General features: G+C 38.3%; 1 protein-coding gene across 3 annotated transcripts in view; it reads right to left on the bottom strand.

Moving 5' to 3' along the window:
* pola1 (polymerase (DNA directed), alpha 1) overlaps nucleotides 1-15,738 on the bottom strand; it is a 62,577-nt gene that overhangs the window by 33,962 nt on the left and 12,877 nt on the right. For all 3 annotated transcript variants that reach the window (XM_081352218.1, XM_081352219.1, XM_081352220.1), the window contains exons 27-33: nucleotides 10,631-10,663; nucleotides 10,434-10,526; nucleotides 10,053-10,258; nucleotides 9,788-9,920; nucleotides 5,615-5,746; nucleotides 5,360-5,534; nucleotides 3,738-3,919 (exon numbers count right to left, since the gene is read on the bottom strand). In XM_081352218.1, coding sequence (XP_081208344.1) covers nucleotides 3,738-3,919; nucleotides 5,360-5,534; nucleotides 5,615-5,746; nucleotides 9,788-9,920; nucleotides 10,053-10,258; nucleotides 10,434-10,526; nucleotides 10,631-10,663 — 954 coding nt within the window. The remainder of the gene's footprint in view (nucleotides 1-3,737; nucleotides 3,920-5,359; nucleotides 5,535-5,614; nucleotides 5,747-9,787; nucleotides 9,921-10,052; nucleotides 10,259-10,433; nucleotides 10,527-10,630; nucleotides 10,664-15,738) is intronic.

Raw genomic sequence — 15,738 nt, 5'->3', positions numbered from 1 at the left:
GGGAGTATATGTAACAAGCCCATATATTCGTCAACATAACATACACTGGGTTCCACATGCATGAAAGTGTATACTGGATGTGGATATCTGTAAAAACTACAATATAGCTTAGTCAGGTTAGACGGCACATCGAATTTGTAAATAAGGCTGTTATGGGATTAGGGCTGCGCGCTATACCGGTACTGGAAAAATATTGATCTATATCATATTTCAAATGGTACAATATCATGACTTTGCTCATTTCGGTACTTGATACGCTATTGTTCCGAAGTTCACTGCTATGTGGTAGTGTGTCACCCAAACTGATGCGAAACCAGCAAATGTGATAAAAGGGACAAGATTATCTAAACGATAATTTTGCTGATGATATATAAAATTAGAATATAACGTGAATATCAATATAATGTTAATGCTTCTGTATACATTTGTGTAAGCACTCCGTGAAGAGCAGAGTTTGCAACGTTGAGCATTGTAGCCTATCACAGACATAACTATTGAGCATGTGAACATATTGGCTAATCAGAGGTGTTGAAGTTAGTCGGAAGCCACTCATCACCGCTGAAAACGCATTTTTGTTTCACAAGCTTAGAGTTCAGCACATCCACGAATCAATATAAAATAAAAATCATAATTTAAATAAGAGATTCATTGTGCAGTGTTGTCAGCTTCATTGATTATAACAGGAGTTTTCGCTGCTGAGCTTCAGTGATTGTACTGGGAGCCCTCTTTGCTCACGTTTTGTAAACAATAAGCATGTCATGCTGCTTACAGCTCATTGCAAAGTTTCTGAATTGATAACCTTATCTAAATGTGGGATTAAATCCGAAACTGCAATGACTGACAGTGATAACCATAGCAGCAGATGGGACAAAAATCTGTTACTGTCAATATAGATCTGTGCATAAAGTCTAGAAATGTAAATGCAAATTAATACATCTGCCACTCGTTCAATGTAATGTGTAATATGCTTCTTTTTGTAGGAAGATTGCACTTTTTCTATAACAACAAATACCATTTTAATTGTATCACCTTGTGGCAGTCATGGCCCATGGCCTATTGGTTAGAGACTGGTAACTGGAAGGTTGCGGATACGATCCTCAATACCGGCAGGAAATGACTGAGATGCCCTTGAGCAAGGCACCTAACCCCAAATCGCTACATGAAAAAAGGCTGCCCACTGCTCTGGGTGTGTGTGTCCACGGCTTGCTGTGTGTGTGCACTAACTTGGATGGGTTAAATGCAGAGGACAAATTCTGAGTATGGGATACCATACTTGGCCTTCATATGTCATACGTATCAATTCAAGTTTACAGAGTATGGAGCACTGAGAAGGGCTATTTATGTTGTTCATATATTTATGCTTGAAAACAAGCAACACATTTGTTACTGCAGAGTGTCATGCAGTGTTCTTAATAAAATTACTTTTAATTCAGTTATCTTTTGAGGCTGGTTATCGCTTACGGCATCAATTTAGCATTGGTACCGAGGTATTAGATTCTGGTATCGTACTGAAGTCAAAATTGTGGTATCAAGCAAACCCTAGATTAGGGTTGGGTTTCGTTTTTTTTTTTTTTCTCTCTCGATACCGGTGCCAAATCTATACTTTTAAAAAAGTACCGGTACCTAAACGGTGCCTGAACCGATACTTAAAAAAAAAAAAAAAAAAAAAAAAAACAATGAAGAGCCTCAAAATGATGGTGAATGACATTTAAAGAATTTTTATGGAAAAAAATAAAATATAAAATTCTTAAAATCGAACAATATATTACACATTTAAAGTATCCTTAAATATATTTAAATAAGTAGCCTCAATGGAAAACAAAAAATTTACATAAATTCACAATCTCAGGGTAGCTTAGGTTTCACAAAACCTAAGCCACCTAACCTACTACAATAACACTAAATAACACTACAAAACAGTTACAGTAGGTTACTAATAACAGCTAAGTAGTCTGTATTCTTGGTTTGCTGCAAAACAGCTTTAAATTTCAGCAATTCTTGCCTTCTCTGGCAAAATACGACACCTCTCCTGACTTATTGCATGTCCTGCACAAGGTGAGCATTATTTTAGAACACCTCACCTTAAATGCCGTGTCGCAAAACCCGTCATGGAAGAAGAACGCCATCATGTTTACAACTGTGACAACGAGCGCTCATCAGGATTGTTGTAGGGACATTGAATTTTCACACTAAACATGACGCAGAACAAAACAAACTTTCAATGATTGCCTGCTTGTGTATTTTACGAACTATAAATGTATTGTCTTGTTAGTATACTTGTGTATTTAAAATTAGGTCTGAAAACTAAAATAAACTTTATGTGGTTGAAAACACTGAATAGTTGTGATATATGACAGCGCTGAGCGCGTCTCTCTCTGGCTCAGCGCCAACGCGGGAGAATTTAGATTTGAATGCAGATTTGAATTTAGAAGTTGATGATCACGCGATCACTGAACGTTCTTAGAACTTATCAGTGTGATCGATCGTACACGTCAAATGGTTAACTAGCGATCACATGTGGTGATGATGCTTCTTATGTCCGTTTCGGAAAACCAGATGGCAAATTTCAACCGACAGCTGACGAGCTGAGGCATTTAAGTGGCACCGAAATGAGGCACCGAAATCTGCGTTTTGATTCGGTCCGGTTACTTGGGTACGGTTCCATATTGGTGCCTGGTTTCAGTACCCAACCCTACCCTAGATGGGATGCATGTATATTCTGTTGAATGTGCTTAGTGTTTCCTGCACTTCTATTCTGGAGAGTCGCCATGTTGCAGATGAATCTGCAGCACTATGGCAAATAAGCTAGCATATAGTGCTGCCAAATTTGTAAACAAAGCACTTAGTTGTGGTTATTCGATTCACCAGTCAAATTCTCAAGGAATCAGCAAAGACAACCAGTGTGCTCACTGAACAATCCAATGAAGAGAGCAGAGAAATGTTAAAATACTGTAATATGAAACAAACAAAAACAATAACTATTAAAAAAAAAATCTCATTAACAACGTTAAAATATTAATTGTAACTGAAGTTAAACATACAGTCTGATCAATAAACATATTGATCAGTCTGTACCATATTCATAGACTTGTTTTCATGCCACGTTAATTTAAATATGGCTTCCACCCTGATTAAAGTCTATTAGCGCTTGTAAAGCATGTATAAATTACAGTGCACATAAATGTCATAAAGTTTTTCCCAGAATTCCAAGCCTTCCCTGGCCTGCAGAGTGCAAAATCTCCAAACAACTAGGAGGACAGAGATCAGCCCAGTGGAGAGGTCAATGTCACTTTTTATGAGTCTTGGACAAGAGAAAGCTGTGCATTAGCATGTGTGTGAGCGGACCCTTAATTAGTGGCAGATTACACATGCTCCTCTAGCCCCCGCTGACCTCGGCCTGGAGTATGACGGACATCCTGTGTACTGAAGAGCTCCAGGAATACACCCTGACAAAACCGCTCTCTCTCCCCCCCACACACAGCTCTGCCAAGCCTCTATAAATAAAAGTGTGTGGCTCTGAAATTAATAGGCCGGTAAAAGCCAGAAGCAGAGGAAGTAATCACCTGCACCGCTCAAATTTATTGTTACCTGTCATTACACAATATTTAACAGGAAGTTGAGGTAGGACGCAATTGAATGGTGAGAAATGCATGAATCGAGATGGACTGGTAGGCATTTTGTTGACTGATAAGATCAGATTTACTTAATGGATGTGAATATGAGAGCTGATAACTCACCGTCCCCTCAAACACATTGTCGTAGATGTTTTCGGTACCACAGTCGGGGCAAGTGAAAGTAAACCTCTCGCAATCACGGTAGCGCTCTTCGTCAGTGAGCTGGGCCGGAGCACCAAGAAAATTGTCCCCTTCTTCCTCACGTTGCTGCTGCTGTTGGGCTCGGAAGTGACTTGGGTCGAGTCCTGGACAAGCAGGTAAAAATTTTTTTAAAGTTTGTGCCGTGAACACCCTTTTAAAAGGCACTCAAACTAAAAGCTTCATATTTAGCATTAAACAGCAAAGAAAATGAACCAACTATGTAAATATAAATAAAAAAAGTCAGCAATACAAGTTGGAACATTCTGGCACTTCCAGTGTTGGTGATAATGCCGTGCAGACTCAGACTTCTCAGGTTGTATTTATGGACAGTGGAAAGACAGTGATGGAAAGAGAGGTATAAGGAAAGGCTGAAAGAGGAGAGAGGGACAGGAAGAAAGAGAAGATGGCACGGCTGCAGAAGGCAAGAGGAGAGAGACTAGCAAACGATAAGAATAAACTGGAAACATAATAAGGGGAAAAAGGAGGGGTAGAGAAAGCACAGCTATCCGATTTTTCCCAGGCAGCTGAGATCATCAAATCATTAAGAGACAGCAGCTGAATCTCCATTTAATCCCCCCAGGTGACACCGAACACTACTAGAGCATGGAAAAACAGTCTACGTCCCCCTGGGTAATTTGGCTAAGTGAATAAATGAGCACATAAGTAAGTGTTGACTATGAGACTTCAGGGATTAGCCGGCGTCTCTGAGGATCCAAGCCCGCTGACACCCGAGTGCTGCTGCCATCTACAGGCAAACATGCAGCATGTCACACACCGGCAGCCAAGGGAACGGGGTGGTGCGTGAACTGTAGTTAGGAACAGACACAGAACGTAGTGTGTATTTCAAGGCAATTTTGAGACTACATGAGAAGCAAATTCTGGGAGCAAATGTGACATAAATGTGTTGCTAATCGTTAAGTAATTAAGGAAACCCACTATTTGGTTCTAGTAACATGCTGGATAGACTGAATTAGTGCCTGAGTTTTGGACCCAACTGCAGGATACCAAACAACCAGGGTCTGTTGTCATGGAGACAGAGTGGCAGGGATCATGCACTTTTTAAAGAAACTGAATTTCCATCTGGGGGGGGAAATGAATTCTCAGCTGCTAGGCAAAAGAAAACAACAATATATTATATATATATATATATATATATATATATATATATATATATATATATATATATATATATATATATATATATATAATAAATATTTAAAAAAAAATTATATATACATATATTATATATATATATATATATATATATATATATATATATATATATATATATATATATATATATATATATATATATATATACACACACACACACTTGATGTTTAAAAGCTCCAAAATTATCATGTTTTTATTAAATAAAAGAAATAATAATTCACATAAATTAATATAAATAAATGACATTTAAAAATGTATTAAAATAAAATAAAATTAAATAAATCAATGGAGTGCATGCTACTTAGGAATTGGCCCTAATTCAAATGTCCTTTTTGGCTAAATATAATGAATGCTATTCCCGAAAGTCTCACCTAGCCAAGTAGCAATCAGCACTGAATCAATGCCTTCGATAGGCTCACAGATTCGGCCCACCACAGGGTGCACCTGCTGGGACAGGTAGTACTGTGTGTCCAGGCTGAGTCCCGGCTGTTTCTGAAGCTGTTCCAGGGCATACGCCCTCTGACTGGCTGCCAGGTTTGAACCGTCCTAATAGGCAGCGGTAGAAGGTTAGTGTGGGTTTACTGCCAATTTATAGAGTCAGAGATACAAATATACTGGATTCTCACCTGACAGATGACATAAGAAACAGTATCACCCGCTTTAACCTTCTTCCCACCCTGAGAGTTGATCCAGAGGGCAACGTGGACGTGGGGGAGACTCTTCTTGTCAGGGTAGTCCTGAGGTTCCTTTGTAAGGGACTGAAAGGAAAAACAACTTATTCCCCTGAACACACTCCATGAGACTACCAGTCAAAAGTTTAAACACCCATGAAATTATATTCTCATGATCTCACGAAACAACAACAACAAAAAAAGTTATTTAAATCTGTTTTGTATAATTCTTTTAATAGTTATTTTAAATTAGCATTAAATTAGAGTACTCGATTTAAAAAAAAAATCCTTGATTGCAATTTACCCATTGTCAGGTAACTGGCAAAATACTGGAAGTAGCGCATTTCACAGATAGGAAAATACATGAACCGCATTATTAGACCATTTTCTAATGGTGCGTGTCGTGTCCACTGGCACGGAGCGAGCAGAGCGGACAAGCGTTTTCAATTCATTCCTATGGAAGTTGAGCTTCACGTTCGCGCAGTGCATTATGGGATTGACAGTGGACCGGAGAAAGCGTTGAGAGCTTCAAAAGGTTGGACAGTTCTCGACTTTATGCAAATATTACGCGAAAAACGCAGTCGGCAGCCAATTGCTGTGAGGTTCGGGATGTGACGTCTGTCTTGAGAGTTTAAAAATATGCAAATTGTGCCGGAATTTATGCTGGATTTAGTGCGTAAATCATTTTGTTTACAAATTAGACGCTTTGCAGTTGTTGTACTGTATATATGTTAAATATTTCATTTTGGATGTGTTCACTGTGATTATATTGGCTGGTTTTATAAAAGTTTATTCAATTGAAAGGATATCTTTGCTTGGTGTATTTGGAAACAAAGCTTGTCTATTTCTAAATGTAATCGCATGCATCTCTAATGATTATACTGTGTGTGTGTGTGTGTTGAAAAAAAACATTAAACACTCGCAACAGACACACACCAAAGCGGAGGGGTTATATCATCGCCAGTGGCACTGAGCGGAGTTTTAACGCTGTAGTGGACACGCACCGTAAGGCTGCAAGATATATTAAAACCATACTATAGCATAGTGCTGTTGTGAATTTACAATGGCTCCAATTCTATTAAATAAATATATTCTCTGAGGGTTTAATATATAGATGCACTTTAATTATTTACATGCATGTAGGTTATGTAAATAAGAGCGGCTCCGTTCACAGTAAATGCTGCTCCACATGAACTGTTATCATACACATGCATGGAGTGTGTCTCAAACTCATATGCTGTGAGTTTGGTTGGCTTATAACTTTCATCTGGGAATGCAATGTGCACCATTGCATCAGATTCGTAAGGTAAATCATTGATAAACCTATGCCAACACAGGAGAATACATAAATATTTTTCTAAATATGCAAACGGTTCATCATGATTTCAAAATAAAAGTTTAAATCCACACTTTGAGTTTGCATGTTTTGATGTCCACATATTCTTGTTCTAGAAATCTTCCATGCCACACCATGCCATCTGTTAGACTGAGTAAATGGTCACGTGTAGGCTTATCCTGTCCATCATCTGTCGAAGCATTTTCTGCAGCCTTTTCTGATGCAGAGCAGGTGTTCCCTAGTGAACACCTAGAAAATTCAGTAGATATCGATGAGCTACTGAGCTTATTTAATTCACTGTGTACCAACGCTCTTGACATTGTTGCACCTTGGAGACTTAAATGTCAGAAAAATAGAACTGAAGCTTGGTTGAATAGTAACACTCGTCACTTAAGACAACTCTGCCGAAGAGCTGAGCGGAGATGGAAAAAGGATAAGCTCCAGGTGTCCTATGAGATATTACGAGAAGCTTTATGGTCATACCAAAGAGCTGTTAAAACAGCAAAGTCTAATTATTTCTCTGAGTTGATAGCGAGAAATTCAAACAATCCTAGGATGTTATTCAAGGTATTAAATTTGGTTTTTAATCCTGTGGCCAATAATTATCTGACTGAATCTGTTTCTACTTGTGAAAATTTCTTACATTTTTTTGTGGAGAAATTAGTTAAAATTAGACAGTCTATAGTACCTTCCACCATTGACTTTTCGGATACCCCCACGGCTACCAGGTTTTTAAATTCCTTTGAGCCAATTACTTTAACCAGTCTAACAGATATAGTCGCTATGCTCAAGCCTACTATCTCATCTCTTGATATTGTGCCGACATGGTTTTTCAAATTAATATTTCATAACATTGGGTCTTGGATTTTGTCCATTATAAATAAGTGCCTTTACTCAGGTTTTGTTCCTGCCCTCTGTAAACATGCCATGGTGAAACCTGTATTGAAAAAGCCTAATACGGACATTACAGTTCTATCAAATTTCAGACCCATTTCAAATTTATCATTTATTTCTAAGATTCTTGAGAAAACTGTGTTACTACAGTTACAGAGCTTTCTTGATGAGAATAGTATTCTTGAAAAATTCCAGTCTGGTTTTAGGATCAACCACAGTACTGAATCGGCTTTGTTAAGAGTTTTGAATGATATTTTTTTATCTCTTGATTCTGGGGATTCTGTCATTCTAATTCTTTTAGATCTGAGTGCAGCATTTGATACTGTTGACCATAGTATTTTATTATCACGTCTGGAAAAGTTTGTGGGCATCCGAGGAAATGCTCTCAATTGGTTCAAGTCTTATCTTACAAATAGAACCTTTTCAGTTAGCATTGGAGGTTCTGTTTCATCTGTAACTCCTCTTGCCTGTGGCGTTCCACAAGGTTCCATTTTGGCTCCTACTTTGTTCTCATTATATATGTTACCGCTGGGATCAATTTTTAGGAAATACGGAGTGTCTTTTCATTTATACGCAGACGATACTCAAATCTATCTGCCTTTTAAACGTACTGACTCAAAGGGCCTGGAAACCCTTTTTGCATGTTTAAATGAAATACAATCCTGGATGTCCGCAAATTTTTTACATCTGAATGCTAGCAAAACTGAGGCTATTGTGTTTGGGCCCTCCATAGGAAATGGAAAAACCACCTTTAATGCTGCAAACCAATTTTGTGATATTAAACCTACTGTTAGGAGTCTGGGAGTTACGTTGGATTCCTCTCTTAAGCTTGATAAACATATAAACACAGTAGTTAAATCATGTTTTTATCACTTGAAGCTGCTATCCAGAGTAAAGTCTTTCTTATCACCATTGGAGCTTGAAAGAACTATACATGCATTTGTTCTGTCCCGCCTGGATTATTGTAATTCCTTATATGCAGGTTTACCCAAGTTTTCTATCACAAGGCTTCAAATGGTCCAAAACGCTGCTGCCAGATTCCTAACTGGGGTCCGCAGACATGAACACATCACTCCAATTTTATTGTCGCTTAACTGGCTGCCGGTGCGCTATAGGGTTGACTTGAAATTATTGTTGCTTGTTTTTAAATCGTTACATGGTCTTGCACCTTCTTATTTATCCGAACTTCTGACTGTGAATGTGCCTGGTAGATGTCTACGGTCCTCTAGTAATTTTAATTTGTCCCTGCCACATTCTCGATTAAAGTCGAGAGGGGATCGTGCTTTCGCTGTTATCGGTCCAAGGTTGTGGAATAGCATCCCCTCCTCGCTGAGATCGTTGACTTCCTTCTATGAGTTTAAACTTAAACTAAAGTTATATCTCTTCGAACAGGCATTTCCTTAATTTTAATGTTTTATGTGGCTATGATTATATTGTGCAATTGTGATGTTTCTCCTTTTCATGCTTTCCTTGTTATGTAAAGCACAGTGGTCAACTTCAGTTGTGTTTACTTGTGCTATATAAATAAAGTAAAGAGAAAGAGAGAAGAGAAAGTGTAACAACACCAGGCCGTAGGCATCCTCTGCAGGCATTTGTTATAATACATAGTGCACATAAGATTATCGTTTATTATGTATATTATGTATTTTAAGTGTTTTTTTTATAAAACCATGATTACTTGCTTTTGATACTTAATTTGAACCAAATATTATTGCCTCATTGTTATTATATATGTATTTTAAGTCATTTAAAGGCTTAGGTCTTTGCTTAGGTCTATTTGTATTACCATTAAATATCTGATTAATCAACAAAATAATCAATTGATTACTAAAATAATTGATAATGACAGCCCTAGTTTGAACTCTCCCCCATAGTTTTTATTGTTTCTAATTCAATACCTTGTGTATCTCGAACATGTTGAGTGGGATACTGCTGTTGGCCACCTTCTCTCCAACCTCAATCAGATGTTTCTGAATGTTCTCAACGATGGTGTCACGGTTCTGGTCTGACAGAATCTGACCAATCACATAACTAGATCAAAGGGAAAAAGATCATGTAAAACCACAACCATATTACAAAAGACTATACAGTGTGTTAAGAATACTACTACATTACAGTCTTTATAAAGGACTGATAGGGCTAATGAAAGTTCAGTGCACTGACTTGCCACACTCCTTGGCCAGGTCACACCAGTCTCTGCGCACAATGTCCAGGCCTTTGAGCTCTTGTTTGGTGGTGTATTTGCCATCTCCCTGCGGCTCAACCATCAGTGCTGCGTATTTCTTCTTCTTCAGCAGCAGAAGAGACTTAAACACGCCATCGATGTCAATCTCCAAGAGTTTATAGAGTTTATTCACCTCGCTTTTCACCTACAAAGACACATTTATTTGATTGGTGCTGGTTGCAGAATGGCTGGTTTAATTTTCTCCTGATTGTCAGTGATGTCTCAATCACTAGTGTCAGACTCATTCATGCTTTAAAGATCCGACAGCATTTTTCTAAGAGACGTGCAGAAACCCCCTCCCCACTCCTTCCTAAACTTACCTTGTTTCCCAATTTGAAGACCTCCTCCAGGTTGGTGCTGTTGGTGTTGATCATGATGGAGTCGGTATCCCCGTATATGACCTCCAGATTCATCTAAGGGAGAATCGTAAACCGTCAAACCCACGCACAGCTTACAAATAACCAACGCGGCAAGTGCCGCTTAATTATTACTGTAACATACACTAATCATGACTCACCCTCTGCACCATTTCTTTGGTGTGCATCAAAATCTGTGGGAGACAAAAGATCGCATGTCACCCGGGAAACACAATAAACACTAAACACAGCAAGCAGAGAACAATATCAATTTCAAATCGGTCAAACTGGAAAGTCAAACAAACCCACTCACTTTGGTGTATATACATCTATCAACAAAATGTAAAAGAAATAGTACGAAAAAAAAGAAAAAAGAAAAGAAAAAAAGCACATGCATACACTCCGATACACGAACACGAGGATTCGCACATGCAAAACACACAAAGAATTTAATTAGCAAATCTATTCAGTAATTCAACATTTATCAAAGGGGGAGAGAAAAAGCCTCTGTGATTTGCTTCTAAATGGAGGATAATTGGCTAAGAGGTCTATTAGCTGCACTGAAATGAGGCTCCAAACCCACACACCAGCAGAGTCATTATAAGGCCTAATAGTCTTAATCACCACTGGACTGCATGACGAGAGAGAGAGAGAGAGAGAGAGAGAGAGAGAGAGAGAGAGAGAGAGGGGGGGGGGGGTTGTCCAGCTGCAAAGAGAGACCCATGTAAACCACAGCTGTCAGAGAAGAAATAGAGGCAGACAAAAGGAAAAATGAAAGACACAGAGGGAGTAAAGCGCAAAGAAAAAAGAATACATGTTAAGCAAAAAAAAAAAAAAAAAAAAAAGAGGTTGGGGGGGGGGGGTGTGTGTGTGCATGGTTTAGTGGTTAGAGCCATGGTGCTCCATTAACTGTATTTACATGTAATTTTAAATAAAATCCATAATGAAGCACAAACAGAGGTTTACAATAACTGAAACATTCCTGTAATTAAATTAACTACACTACCATTCAAAAGTTTGGTGTCACTATGATTTTTATGTTTTTGAAAGAAGTCTGTTGTGGTCACCAAGGTTGCATTTATTTGATTAAAATAAAATCGTAAAAACAGTAATATTGTGATGTGTTAAACTTTAAAATAACTTTTCAATTTGAATATATAAAAAAAATATATAAAAAATCAGTAACCGCAAAGCTGAATTTTCAGCAGCCATTATTCCGGTCTTCTGTGTGATCCTTCATAAAGCATTCAAAACTTTTCTTATTATAATCAATGTTGAAAACAGTTGTGCAGTTTAATATTTATGTTGAAAGCTTGTACCTTTCCAACTGTATGTATATATGTAATATGAAAAAAAAAAAAAATACGAAATACAGGCATGTACCTGATGTCTATTTGGAAATCTCAAAACCGGAATGTTGCTTACATAAAACATTTATAATAAGAATATGACCAAATTCTGATTTCTAAAAGAAAATTCCTTTGCATGAAAACACCTTTAATTTTCACATTATTTCCTAACACCTCTTTACTTTCGAACTGATTCAAATTATAGATAGGCCTCAAAAAAGACATAATAAAGGAGACAAACCTATCCTCCAAACCCACTGCAGACAGTGACAGGTAGACAGAGAGACTGTACATATCTGAAGTGTCATGATAACATTGACTGTTTACTCAGGGTGTCCAGCCTTAAACATACACCCCACAGCCGCTGTGCCGGCATGCAGGGTGACCTCTATGGGAGAGGGACTCGGACAGGTGGGGGGGTCGGTAGGGGAATAAGGGGCGCTAATCTGAGGCCTCAAAGAGACAGGGACACACTGCAGCCTGTCAACAGCAATCGAGCAAGACACCAGGATTCATGCCCCCCAGCACACACACACACCGTAGCCAAACCCAAGCCCCCGGAGGGACAAGGACGAGGCTATTTCAGAACACGGGAAGCTCCACTCCTTGAAACTGGAGCAGGACTTAAGCATGCTTTATGAGGTGTAACATGCCTCCCAGAGGGAAGTAGGAGGTCAGGTCTGAGTAATAACAAAATAGCTGTCGGCATTAACCAACATAGCCAAGGTCACCCCAAAACACAAACATGCACCTAATTAAGCAGGATTAAACATGAAACTCTTATAGGGGGTTTGCTGTTGGTGAGTCTTCCGTTTTTAACTTTATTAAAAAAATAATTTTGCAAAAAAAAATGCAAGTACTTGCCCATGCAAAAGTTATTGCTAAGGTGTTTTGAACAATTTTAAGGGTGTTTTGGGTGGCCATGTGCAAGTGGCAATATTGAACCAATAATAATGCACAATACAATACAAACTCTAGGTGGCATCACAGAGACTTCACGGAAGGCTGAGGTGGCTCTAGTCATCAGACTTTGCTCCGCACCCGGCTCTCCAACGGTACCCTTAGAGCCCACACATAAATTGCTACACCATCTGTCTCTGTGTGTGTGAGTGTTTCTGACCTTAAGCAGGTGCGAGTTTACTTCACAGGGAGTCGTAAAGTTACAGCCACTTAGCAATGCAACCGTACACTGTACATAGTTTATTTAGCTCCACTGTTAACGCTGAAGCAGTCAGATATTTAACGAAGTATAGTATAGTTAAACCAGCAAAAAGGAAAGGAAAAGAGGCTACAGTAATGAGTTAGATTATGTTTGCATAGGTTTCCATGGGCACTGTAATGTATGTAGGACAACAGAAACAGGTTGGGGGGGGTGCACACATGCAGCTGAAAGACAAGTCATTTGACTATGCCTCAGAAATAAGAGCGGGGACAGCTCGTCTTAAAACGCATGCTGACCAACACATCTGAGAGTAAGCATACAGAAGGCACAGAGCCGACTGTTCGGTCCACGTCCTGGATTAATTACACTTAATTACATACTATGTTAAAACAATATCTTTATTCAGCCTAAAATCTAATTCAGTCTTTATGCTGATTAAATAAATGTAGAATTTCTTTGTTGTGCAGGAATGACTAAACACAAAGACCACACTATCTCATCTGTAAATGTTTTCGACATTCTGTACTTTTGTCCAGTGGGCCAACAGTGCCCCATTTAGCCTTTTCTCAGCTCCCTGTCTGACTGCGGGCAGAAGTGACAAAAGTGGACTGTAATTACAAAGCTCAGTGAATTAGCGGCTGTGTTGGAGCAAAAGCCGCCTGTTAGTAAGACGGAAAAGGGGACCAGACCCTCTCTGTCACATGCCTGGGGACACATCTGGAGCGTGACATGATAAAGAGTCAGCAGAGGGTCATTATGGAGCCTACCATCAGATCACTAATGCCTCTGTCACACACATCTAAGAAAAACGCCTGACTAATTTTTCTTTGATGCATCAGTAAATACTCCATTTTTTCACTTAGTTGCTTCTTAAACATCATTATTGAACTGCATTTTCTCTCCATTTAAATGCCCAATAATGTAACATGTGAAAGACAACATGGCATCAGTAAATAATTACGCCTACTTTTCAAACTCTAATTACATCCTGATGGATTAAATGAAGTCTAAGCCTACTTTAATATTCAATACAAACTGGAAATGCGTCACTTTACTGAAGTTAAATTCATTCCAAATGCCTCTTACTCCAAATTGACTCCAATAAGCACGTAATGGAAGGTGATACCAAGCAGTGCATCCTAAAGTTAAAATGGTGTTAAAATACCACCAATGAACTGAAGCAACTGGCTCAGATTGCAGTGATTGACAGAACATGAGTGTTTGGCTCAGTCTACACAAGGCCCTCCATCTTTTTGCCCCAATTGACAGGTCTGTCATTAACACGTTCATTTATCTCTTCCCAACCATTTCAAGCGGCTGGTGGAACGGTTATAGAGAAAAAACGAAGTCTACGGCTGCTCTCATAAACAGTTCATTCCTCATGCCCTGTGGTGCCATTTGCTCGCCCGGGGCATCTGGCCTTCTGTTGACTTCGGTGCACATCATAGCAGGCATTTTAAGCCCCAGAGCGCTACAGAAACCTTGTAAAAGAAAGTATCTGGTGACGATTGTTTTGAAAAGCATCCTGCTGAAAAGCATTTTGAGGATGACAGTCCTCTGCCTGAAATAGCAACAACCACACAGCACTGTCAGGGTGAAATACGTCCGCTGTCATCTCTCTATCCTCTGCCCAGAGGATCTAAAACACACACACACACACACAGATTTAAACAACAGTGGGACGCGCAAAAAAGAATTGCCCTCGTAGCATGCAAACACATCTTTTAGATAGATGGCCACACAAAGTCACCTCTCAGACAATGTGCAAATCATGATCCAAAGGACGAAACAACAGCAAACACACAAAGACAACAGTAAAATGACAGTCATTTCTAAAGACATTTATACAACAAAGCTGTGCACAGATTCTACATAAACCATGTGGAAGCAATCGGGGCAGATCACATGGAGTCTGAGCTCTATGGGGTAAAATATCACTGCAAATTCTCTCTCTGATTTAATACGACCGCCTGAAATCACTTTAGCGGGCAGCCTGGCATTCATAACTGGAGGTAAAAATACACCACTAAAAAGAACGCCGTGTCCCCTTCCCAAACCCCTACATAATACCTCTGATCAATATTTCCCAACAAAATTTATTAGATCTGGTTTCTAAATTAAGAGCTTGAGCTCAAACATAGACACACTAATGCACTCTATTTTCTCATACTGTACAAATAATCTCAACACGGGTTGCAAGACCTTCATATCCATGGGGGCCCGTGTGAGAACGTTTCGGGCTAGTTGACAGAAGGCTTATTATAGTTAACCAATACTTAAACTAAAACCATTTAAAAAAAAAAACATTTTTGTTAAACATTTGTTAAACTTAAATTTATTGCAAAGGCAACATTTCTCATTTTCATTTAGTTTAATTTGATATGCTAAAACAACTAAAACAAATAAAAAAGTAATAAAAACTATAGACTTGTTTTTTTAAATCAAAATTAATTTACTAAAACTAACTCAAATTAAAATCAAAACCAAAAATATATATATAAATAAAAATAAAAAAATATATATATATAATAGAATCTCGGTACTAAAATAAAAATATTGAATTTTATTACTGGCAATTTATGGGTAACCACTATTCTAATTCTTAAAATTCTGAATTCACTTAAAACACTAAAATTCTCAAAACACTTAAAACTAAAATAAACAATTATTACTATTGTTATTATTATTATTATTATTATTATTATTATATGAATAGGACTTTTAGGGGGACAATGGATGCAGCCATTATATTTGTTCT

The sequence above is a fragment of the Scardinius erythrophthalmus genome (assembly GCF_964197995.2).
Source record: "Scardinius erythrophthalmus genome assembly, chromosome: 22".
Taxonomy (NCBI): Eukaryota; Metazoa; Chordata; class Actinopteri; order Cypriniformes; family Leuciscidae; genus Scardinius; species Scardinius erythrophthalmus.
Note: the sequence above shows the minus strand (reverse complement) of the source record. Positions and strands in the feature narration are given on the sequence as shown.